Source organism: Quercus suber, unplaced genomic scaffold, assembly GCF_002906115.3.
Source record: "Quercus suber isolate HL8 unplaced genomic scaffold, Cork oak 2.0 scaffold_34, whole genome shotgun sequence".
Taxonomy (NCBI): Eukaryota; Viridiplantae; Streptophyta; class Magnoliopsida; order Fagales; family Fagaceae; genus Quercus; species Quercus suber.
This window is the reverse complement of record NW_027069499.1, coordinates 1,190,387-1,201,297: the sequence shown is the minus strand read 5'-3', so window position 1 is coordinate 1,201,297 and position 10,911 is coordinate 1,190,387. Positions and strand designations below refer to the sequence as shown.

The window sequence follows — 10,911 nt, the reverse complement described above, 5'->3', positions numbered from 1 at the left end:
AAAAGTTTGATCACTTGTTTTGTGTATGTCACATGTGAGTTTGGCCTAGTACCTTCGTACTTATGGCGTAGTGCATTTATGATCTTGGCTTGTCCTGTATGCACCCATTTCTTTGTGGGAGAAATCTTGAACACTATGTGTAATTATTGTAAATAGATCTTCAAGCTTGTCATGAATAATTGGTCAATAGTCTTGTTGGTCTTGATACTTACATAGACTTGTGTCTATAACTCCTCTCACTTTATTTTTATGTTTTGCAAAAAGAGCTCACCAAATGTAAATCTCCAAATGAAAAGAGATATTGAGCTGCAAAAGCCTGTCGCACACACTAGTATTCGACTAGGAAAAAGGAAAAGCGACTCTTCTTAATGTTTCTTTTTATGGTGCTCAAAAAGCCAAAGACTAATCACTAATGTTGAAATATCATAAATTTCAAGCACCAATCTCAAAAAGAGATGCTCTTGTCCAAACAAAATTAATTGGACCTTTTGTTATGCTTTTTGTAGAAGCCAAATGAAAAGCTTCTAAGTTTTGTATTCAATGTGTGGGAGGTCATATATACTCATTTCTATAATGGAGATTGTCCACTTGATTTGGTATCAATTGTGTATGACTTGATTGAATTGATCATTGAAGTTTCGCTCTGGTCTATAGACTATTCCACATTTGATACTCACACACAACACACAAGACTTTGATTTAATCAATGTCTATCTCATTTGTGTGATTGTACATGTTCAAATGTGATGTGTATGCTCAAGAACTGGTTGATCAAACCCAAAAAGATTTTTGAACGTTTTATTTTTTTTTTGGAAGTGATTTTACACTTTCGTGTCTTTTGTTTTTGTTCAAAATGCATTTTTGTGTTTTACTTCAAAAACTGGTTCAGGGGCTGTTTCGCGAGAAGCTTGCAACTTAGAGCTTCCCGCGAAAAGGGCTTGAGGGAAATAAGTTTCCATCTTGTCACACAGAAACTTTCACGACTGTCTCGCAACCAATAGCTTCTCGCGAAATGCTGTTTGGCCAAAAATTAGATTTTTTTCAAAATTCAGACAGAAACTCTCGCGACTGTCTCGCAACTTCTTCGCGACTTAAAGCTTCTCACGAAAGCTTTTGTGCTTCAGTGGCCATTTTCGCGATTGTCTCGCGACTGTGTCGCTACTCTCTAACCCGCGAGAAACGCGTGTTTTCAGTTTTATATTGCTGATGTGACAGTTTTTCAAATCAAAACCTTTCCCTCACTCAAACTCTTTCGAACCCTTTTTCACTCAAATCACTATTCCATTCAATCCCCTTCAATCCAAGCATCTTTTCTACATTTTCCTCTACAAGGTATGTTTCTTAAACAATTCTTTTTAAGTTTTTGCTTAGATTATGCAGATTTTTTTTGTTAGGGTTTTGATATTTGGGGATTTTTGAAAATATGGGTTGGTTTTCAAAATTGGATGTTTTTTTGTCAAATCTTTTAATTGGGCTGTGTCCCATTTATTGATTGTGTATCTGTGTTAGCCCCTTGTGGCATTTTATCATGTATTAAGGGTAGATTCTCTCTTGTTCATGCATTGCTCATACTTAGAATATTTTCATGCATATGAGGTGTTTGATAAAATGTCCAAGTAACATTTTTGTGCCTTATTCATTTCATGTGAGTTCCAATTTTTGAATTTTCATATGTTTAACCTTACTTTACTTGGTTTGGTCTTTGTTCATGAGTTTCCTTCACTTTGCTCATGATGCACTCATTAGGCACACATCTAGGCACCCTCTAGGCACACCCTCATGCATCTCATGCTGCACACACATGCACCAGCATATGCACACACATGCACAGTTACTTACTTGCATGCACTTTGCTTATTTTTTCTTGCTTTATATATTGTTGCTTATTCCTTGTGTTGGGATTAACTTGAATCTAATCAAGTTTTTGTTTGTGTGCTTTGTTTTGGTTTTTGTGCATTTATTCCCTTCCTACTTTGTGAATTTGTGCAGATGTCTCCCACCAAGCATGCAGCTAAGAAGAAATCATCTTCAAAGCGTGCACACACTGATTCTGATCACTTCAAGTCCGCGGAAGCAGATATGAAGTACAATGACTGCTATAAGGACAGGACGATCATCATGGAGAGAGTAGTTCAACTAGAAACTCTTGAGGACACTTTCATCCCTGAAGTGTTCAAAGATAGAACTTGGACCAAGCTGCTGAACCTAACTGGGGTGGTTTATTCAGAGATTATCAGGGAGTTCTTCTCAAATGCCATTGTCAACGGAGACTGTATTGAGTGTTGGGTAAGACACAAGGAATTTGTGATTACAAGAGAGCTTATCCAAGACTTTTTGGAAACTCGTCCTCCATCTTAGCTAATCACAGTTGCATATAAGGACAAATTGGGCTCTACTGCTGAAATGATTACTCTCCTTGGTGGTGAACTGAAGAAATCATCCATGAACACCATCAAGTTCTCTCCGGAAATGAGGACACTAAGCTATGTGATGACTCACAATCTGTATCCGGTCACCAATCTCACCACTCTATCTGCTCCGAGAACAAGATTCCTGTATGATCTCTTTACTCATAAGGAGATTGACATTTGTGGTCATATCATGCATGTCCTGAAGAAGAGCATCACGAAGCAGAATTCACGGACTGTGATGCCGTTCCCCTCCTTGATCATGGAATTGATTTCCAAGGCAAAACTCAAGCTACCCAGTGGCCTCACAGTGGTTCAGAGGGACTACCCCATTGGTGGTCATACACTGACTCGGAGCACTGCACACATCAAGGGCTCCAAGACTAGTGTGCATACCATCCCACAGCCTCGTGTTGAGCAAGATGAGGGTGGAGATATAAAGGAGGAGATTGATAGGTTCACCTCGACTCCAGAGCCATCTGCACAGCCATCATCTTCTGCTCCACCACAAGGCTTGAGCAAACTTGATCTATTGCTGGCTAAAATGGATCAAATGTCTACAGTGCTGGATTCTCATGTACAGCACACCGCGGACCAATTTGCATACCTTCAAGGACAGATCACCGCGCTCTCTTCACAAATACAAAACTTATCTATGGAGCAAGACTTGGATTCAGAGTCAGATTAGTTCTAGCTCTTTGGCCATTCCGGTCAAAAAGGGGGAGAAAATTTTGAGGGGGAGCTGGAGAAGAGCTTGCACAACATTAGGGGGAGCATAGTTTAGAAACTTAGTAACATTGGTTATTGGTTTTCCAGACGGTTTTATTTAGTTTCTTTTAGTCTTTATAACTGTTTTACTGCTTATGTTTAAACAATCTTTGATACTCTATTTTTATGTCTGTATAATTTCAGTAGTTCTTTTATGATATTGTCTATGCTATGTAGCATGTCTAGTTTGTGCCCATGTTGCTTTTGTAAGCTTTTAGGGTATGTTTAATTGCATGTTTTGTAGGCTTTTATGGTTTGTGCCATGTATATGCAGTTCCTTGCGTATGCAGCCTTTATGCTTGTGTTCTTGAAGTTTAATGTCATACATTTTACTTCGATACAACACTCTTGTGCCCTAGTAGGATTGTTCCTAGATACAAATACTTCGTGTATTTCGCATTGGTTGAGTGTTGGATTTGCAAATGATACTCTTCAAATGAGCTTATCATCTTGCATATCTGGATGTTCATTCCTTGTGTGAATGAGCATAGTGATCGCTTTTGTACAAGTGATTGCTTGTTTGATCTTGCCATGAACTAGTGTTTCTATTTCAGTTTGCTTAATCATGCTATTATTGCTCCATATGCTTTTCAAGTTTTCTGCATACAATGATGTTATTGTGTTGTTGTGTTTCAGGAGATACTTGTTCATATGTTTCAAAAGCGTATCAGAATCTATAATTAGGTGTGAGTGAGTTTTGCCTTTGTTCCCAAACTCACGTTTAAGTCTAGAGTCTGTTTTAAGGTTTTGTCACGGAATAGCCAAAGGGGAAGATTGTAAAGTTGTTATTTACAACTATGTATTTTGTTGGTTTTTATTCCGTGCCAAATTTGATTGTAATCACTTTCAATCGTTCATACCCTGTATTGTTTGTGGGATTTGTTGTAAGGGCTGTGTGATAGAGAGAGTGTGTGAAGACTCAAGCATTTGGAGGCTGAAGGATTCTCGCGGGTATGTCGCGACTTAGCTTCCCGCGAAATGAAACATGTGCCATGCACATGCTGGAATGCGAAGAGTCAGGCCAGGTGGAGACAGCTGTGTCTCGCGAGTATCTCGCGGGTAAGGCCTTCCCGCGAGACACCCGCGAGACATTTTGTTCTACCAGCCTGTACTGACTGACTCACACTTTTTGCACCTATCCTATATATACTCTCATTACCAACAAATGTTGAGGAATGCTTCAGAGAGAAAACCCTAGCCAAACACATTGGGAATTAGAGATTGTCATCCCCACCTTTCTCTGTACACTTGCTTGTGGTATTTCCTCAACTCTACCCTCTCCATTTCCATACCATTGAGAAGTTGATAGCCCAAACACTTACCTCACCCTTTGAGTGTGTTGAGTGACATTTTGGTGCTGCTGGGAAGCATTGGAAGAAGCCTGGAATGGCAGATGCAACATGGAGCTTGTTGCGGGATCCAGAGAGCTAGACAAGACACGGTTCTGAGAAGTCTTGTTGGAGTAGGAGCTTGGAGGGTTTAGGTGCATCGGGTAGATTAAGCTTGGAGGGTCTCTTGCTAACCCATGTATCTCAACTGATTGTCTAGTGGATCGATTTCTGCTTGGAGGGCGGTGGAGAGGTTTTTCGCCGAGTTCTTCGGTTTCCTCTTCGAAAACACGTCTTGGTGTTTTCTGTATTTGCATCTTTCTTTCCTACTCTTTTATATTCCATTATACTGCTGTGTTGCTTAATTTATGGATTAGAGTAGCTTATTTGCTTATCCGCTCGCATTTACACTATTCCGCACTTTGTATTAAGTTAGTGTAAAATCTATCGAGCCGTAACTTTAATTGGGGGGTCTAAATTGCTCTTGTGTTTTCAACACATTTCCGAGCTTTCAGCAGGGAAGACTGCAATTAGATGCAGGGCACAATGCACCAGAGAGTCAAAGGAAAAACAAGGATGTAATCCTAGGGAATGAAGACTTAGAAGAATTAATAGAGTCAATCCCTCATCATGAATCATGATCAGATTATGCATTCTATACAAGAAATGTATCTAAGTGGGATGGTAGTTACATATTAATGTACACGTGTCATTGCTAGGCAGTTTTTACTTGTAACAGTTTTCTCCTTGAAATCAAGGGAGTTAGTTATTGTTTGCTTTCTTTTGTACATGATTGTATATAAAAGGATAGGCATAGTTCATTAGAGTTTGGTTGGATTGTAATCTTTTCAATCAATGAAATTCAGTTTCTATTTAGAGAGAGAGAGTCTTGATTTTTGACGAGACATTTTATTCCCAAGTTACGTAAATCATTGCTTGAAGTAAAATCACACAATTTCTAAACAAACCCCAAAGAGTGGTGTAAAATAGAATATCCCTTCACTTACTTCAGTGGTTGTGCTCATTCAACTCCCTCTCCCTCTATTCCCCTAACTTAATAAAATAAAAAGTAAAAATTAAAAAATTAAAAAAAAAAGAGTTTCACCCTCATTTTAATATAAAAATCTTACAAATTAAGCATTGCATTTGCGACATTAACACTAACAAATAGAAATCTCCTAATTTTTTTTCGTTTGCTTTTATAATCCCATTGTTGGGAAATGAGAATTTGAACTTTGAATATCATCTTTGAACTGGATCTCTCTCTCTCTCTCCCTCTCTCTCATGGTTGATATGAGCCCATAGCCCCTCATTCTACAAACCAACACTAGCCCGGCCTTACTCCAACATGACTGTACGAATCTATGACATTAACAATCAAAAACTATTGGGCTTGTTTATAACCATTTGTAAGGATAGGCCCAATGAAACCAAAATAGAGCTCTCTGTCAAGGACATAAAGACCGACTACACTCTTTTACAGGAAAGAATGTTGTTGCATCACTTGAGGTCATCCCATGCATCCACGACTCACCAAAGTTGAAGCTCCCATGCCTGCAAGAACTGTATGTTTACTATCCTTAAAGATTGCAAGATTCTGGCATTGTTGTGCAAAGTGGAAGGAGAGAGAGCAAAATTAGAACTCAAGAAGGTTGTATTTTAGAACACCCAAGACAAGGGATTTGAAGAGAGAAGGGGTTACTTCTCATAAATTATAAATTTCCTCTCATCCCGTACGTCAATAAAATTAGAACTGGCGTCAAAACGAATCAAAGGCATGGGAGAGACAGAACTAAGGCATCGATACCAAGCAATTGGGCAAACAAGCAGCGTGTAAACCTATTTTGAAAGGATTAAACACGTAGAAGCTTACATAAAAAGACTAAGATTCATAACACAGAAGCCAAATGTTTTGCATGCGCACCTCAGTATTAATAATATGCATGCTGTGCTTTTATTTTCCTTTGCCTTCTGTTAGTTTTAACTCTTAATACATTTCTCTTGTTTAATGTTGGATGTATGTGGGTTTCGGCCAATAGTTCTTGGTGTTGTACGTGACATTGTTTTGGTAAAAGGCTTCCAACTTGCACATGAGTCTATGATCATCAATAAATGAATAAATAAATAAAATTGTTAGTAAAGTTTACACAAAAATGGTGTCATATATGTACTTAATGGTGGCAGTAGTTAACAGGGATTGTACTGATCACATTTGTAAACATGGGGAACAAATTGGTAATATTAAAATTTTAAGTCCCAAATTAAATTAACCACTCGGGAAAATTTTGAAGGACTAAATTGTATTTTAACCAAAAAAAAAAAAAATGTGGGACATTAATTAATTACTTCAGCTGAATTAGAAATAGAGACCTGTGGAATTTTCATTCACAACCAAAAAGAAAGATGTGGTGTCTTGATTTAGCGTATTATCAGGGTTGGAATGATGGAATGGTTAAGATTCTCCTTGGAAATATCTCTAATGCTTAACAAGGGTGCGATAGTGAACCTAGAGGAAGAAGCCATAGCACCCAAGTCTTTTTTTGTTCCCCACAGATTTACAAGAAATGTCTTGATTGCATGACACACCACACCAGTGACTTTCACCAGCTCTAGCTTTCTAGGAGCTATTAATCATGCACGCTTACAACTTACTGGTCCAAGTCAACAAATCCTGATTCCCCATCATCGTTGAGCTATTAATAGCTTTCTAGGAGCTATTAATCATGCATAATTGAGCCATTAAGGGTCAAGAGGGTTTAGAATTTCTAGTCTTCGCTCATTATGGAAAACCAGTCCTTTTTGGCAGGAAAATTCCTTAACGAAGACAAACAAGTTAAGGGGTTGCCAATAGAATTCAAACATGACGATGCTTCCGGAGATGCCTAAATTTTATGCCTAAGAACCATTTTTGGGACTGGTTAGCATTATTCTAATATTGTCTCAAAAGACATTATTATTGAGTATACATATGTGAGTGAAGTCCTACATTAAATAATAATTATAAGAATAAGTGGTTAAAATAATATAATTAGATCCAAACTCTTAAATTTAAGCTTTTGGGTTAAGTGGCATCTCCATATATTACATTAACCTCTCAACAAATGAGTCTCTCCAAGATGCTCACTCTCTAGCAAGTGGTGTTAGAGTTGAGGGTAGGGCGCAGCAAGGTGACAAGGTTAACAAGGGCCCCTTTCATAATTGGGGGCAAGGTGCATATACTTGGAACACACACAAGTGAGCATCACACAAGCATGGCGTAAGGTTTCGATGGAAAAAGACGTGTGGACCAGTTCCATGGATAAGCGTTTGGGGTTGACATGTAGTTAATTTCCATGAATAATGAGCTAGTGAAAGAAAATCTCGTAAAGAGAAGGAGCCGGTAAGACTTGTTCGTGACCCATACATAAAGAAACAATGGTTAAAATAACATAATTCGGCCCAAATTCATAAGTTTTAGCTCTGAGGTTAGGTGGAATCTTTATATATTATATTAATTTCTCAATAAAAGAGTCTTCTCAAGATGTTCTCTCCCCAACATGCATCATTATCTTAATTTTTAGATAGCACAAAGATAGAGTGTTGTGGTAGCAGAAGTTTTGGTATTAGTTTGTTGTGCAAAAGGACATCTAGAGGTTCTCCCACATAAGATTGGTTCTGAAAATTACCTTAGATTTGAGAAGGAAATAATAATGATAAGAATGAGTGGTTAAAATAATATATTTGAATCCAAACACTTAAATTTAAGTTTTTAAGTTAAGTGATGTTCCTATATATCATTAACCTCTCAACAGAGTCTCCCCAAGATATTCTCTCTATAGCAAGTGGTGTTAGAGCTAAGGGCAGTGCACAACAAAGTTAACAAGAGCCCCTTTTATAGTTGGGGACAAGGTGCGTATACTTGGAGCACACACAAGTGAGCATTACACAAGTGTGGCATAAGGTTTTGATGGACATAAACATGTGGGCTAGGACCATGGATGAGCATTTGGGGTTGACACGTGGTTCCCATGGATGATGAACTAGTGGCAGAAAGCTCATAAGGAGAAGAAGCTAGTAGGACTTGTTCATGGCCTATATATAAAGAGGCAATGGTTAAAATAATATAGTTGGACCCAAATTCATAAGTTTTAGCTCTAGGGTTAAGTGGACTCTTTATATATTATATTAATCTCATAACAAAGGAGTCTTCCCAAGGTGTTCTCCCCCCAACATACATCATCATCTTAATTTTTAAATAGCATAGGGATAAAGTGTTGTGGTAGCAAAAATTTTGATATTAGTTTGTTGTGCAAAAGGATATCTAGAAGTTCTCCCACATAAAATTTGTTCTGAAAAATTATTATAGACTAGTCGCAGACCTGCGTGTTGCGCGTGGTTATTTATTTATTTTTTTTTATGATTGTGTTATTATTTGAAATATTTTTGAATGTGTTACTACTTAAGTTGCATTATATATGTATACACAATATATTGTAGGATTTGTGATGATAGAAGGTATTGTCTTGGAATTAGATGTGGAATCATTTTATTTAACTTGCAATTTTTAGCATAGCCTTTTCATTTTATTTATAATTAAAACTTACAAATACTTGAAGAAACAATCCAATTTTTGAACTAAACACCCTACACAACCAAAAGATAATATAAAATTACTCAAGCATACCAAAAGATAATATAAAAATATTTTAGCATAGCCTTTTCATTTTATTTATAATTGAATGTTGGACATACTTGAAGAAACATTCCAACTTTATTTACAATGGAATTTCCCAGCAAAGCAACTCATTCAACAATGTCCTATTTTTTTTTTTTTTTGGTTGTTTTCTTTGGTTACACAAACTGTTCAGCCAAATGTGGAATTTCCCAGCAAAGCAACTCATTAAACAATACATTGTAGTAAAGTAGAAGTAATATTTTCTGACAATGTGCAACTGTATTAAGCTCTGACTGGTCACATATTTGTTTTTTATTCAAGTAGACTGCTACCTCTGCATCCATAGTGGTAATAGCTCTGGATCTATCAATGACACTTGTGGACCAAAGTGGCACATGGCTGATGTACTTTGGTTATTCATTTCATTAATTTTCTTTCTGCCGTCANTATTTTCTGTCTCTAGCCTAATCCCATGGCTGTCTATCCTGGCCCATGGCCAGTTTTAATCTATAATCTATGAAAGAACATTACAATCCCTACTTTCCCTTCAATCTAAAGACATACAAATACACTTATCATACAAATTAAAAAATATCCAAGGAATACCTGCCTGGAGACTTTTATCCAATGACCCTGTGACTGCCTCCTCATATGTTTTTGAACAGGTAGCACTGATAGCATCATTCTTGGAAAATAGAATCTCTTTATTGTCACCATCTATGTTGTTGTACATAATCTTAGCAATATGTAATTTCTCAACTAGAATTGTCTTCTCCTTTGTTAAATTATTTAGCTGCACAGAACATATTGTAATTGCAAACATTGATATGAATGTTCAGTAAGTTTGCTATAACTATTAAAATTTATTTATAAGAAAGAATAAAAAGAACTAAAATAACTATAAAAAAACCATTTAGGAGCCCCATGGGTTTCTCATGACAAGTGGAACCAACTCCTATTCTATACATTATCAGAAGCTACAGACTCGTCATTTAAAATGGATTTAGAGGAACAAATGTGAGCAATCACATTGATAAGGTTTCTCATCCCATGACACACGGCCATTAGGATTTTCTACCATTATTTATGAAGGCTGCCATTTTCATTAGCATCCCTCTTCAGTTACAGACAGAACATAATGGAACAATTCAATGTCCATTGGAAATGCAAAAACACCTTCAGCAAATGTAGTCAGTTCAACTTTAAGTGCTGACGGCAGAAAGAAAATTAATGAAATGATTATACGAGAATGTTGTACCTGCTTCTGGATGCGCTCCCTTTCAGTGGCTAGTTGCATTGCCATATCCTTAATAAACTTGGTCCTGACATTAATTTCTTTTGCACTTTCTAATTTTGTACTGTTAGCTTGATCCAGAGACGTCTCCAAGAATTCTATTCTACCTCTCAGGAAACTTAGTTCGTTACTAAGTTCTAAGTTTCTTTCGGATAGTAGAACACATTGCTCCTCTGCAGTCTCAATCTTACTTTCAGCTTTTGAAACCTTGGATTTTAGATCTTCAATCAAAGTCTCCATATCCCAAATTGCAGAATATAGCATGTTCTGCTGTTCTTGACTTGCTTCAGAGGAAGCCTTTGCATGCTGTAATTGGATCTCTAGTTCCCTTGACTGCTTCTCAAGTAAACCTATCTTTTTTTCTGTGTTACTAGTACTTCCTTTATGAAAATTCAGTTCCTCAGTGAGCTCCATGCTTGTCTCTGTTAGCTGATTAGCCTTGGCTTCTGCACTTTCAGC

At 37.2% G+C, this 10,911-nt stretch overlaps 1 protein-coding gene across 1 annotated transcript; it reads right to left on the bottom strand.

The window, feature by feature from the left end:
- Positions 1–9,639: 9,639 nt before the first annotated feature.
- On the bottom strand, positions 9,640–10,911 carry LOC136066417 (WPP domain-interacting tail-anchored protein 2-like). Its single transcript, XM_065770706.1, has 2 exons — positions 10,417–10,911; positions 9,640–9,951 (listed from the first exon to the last, which is right to left on the bottom strand). The coding sequence occupies exons 1-2, from the start codon at positions 10,864–10,866 to the stop codon at positions 9,706–9,708; spliced, it is 696 nt and encodes a 231-aa protein (XP_065626778.1). The 5' UTR covers positions 10,867–10,911; the 3' UTR covers positions 9,640–9,705.

Excerpts from the sequence above, each read along its gene's own strand:
- LOC136066417 (XM_065770706.1), bottom strand. The coding sequence starts at position 10,866 with ATGGAGCTCACTGAGGAACTGAATTTTCATAAAGGAAGTACTAGTAAC. Across the intron at positions 9,952-10,416 it reads GGGAGCGCATCCAGAAGCAG|CTAAATAATTTAACAAAGGA; the intron begins GTACAACATTCT and ends TGTTCTGTGCAG.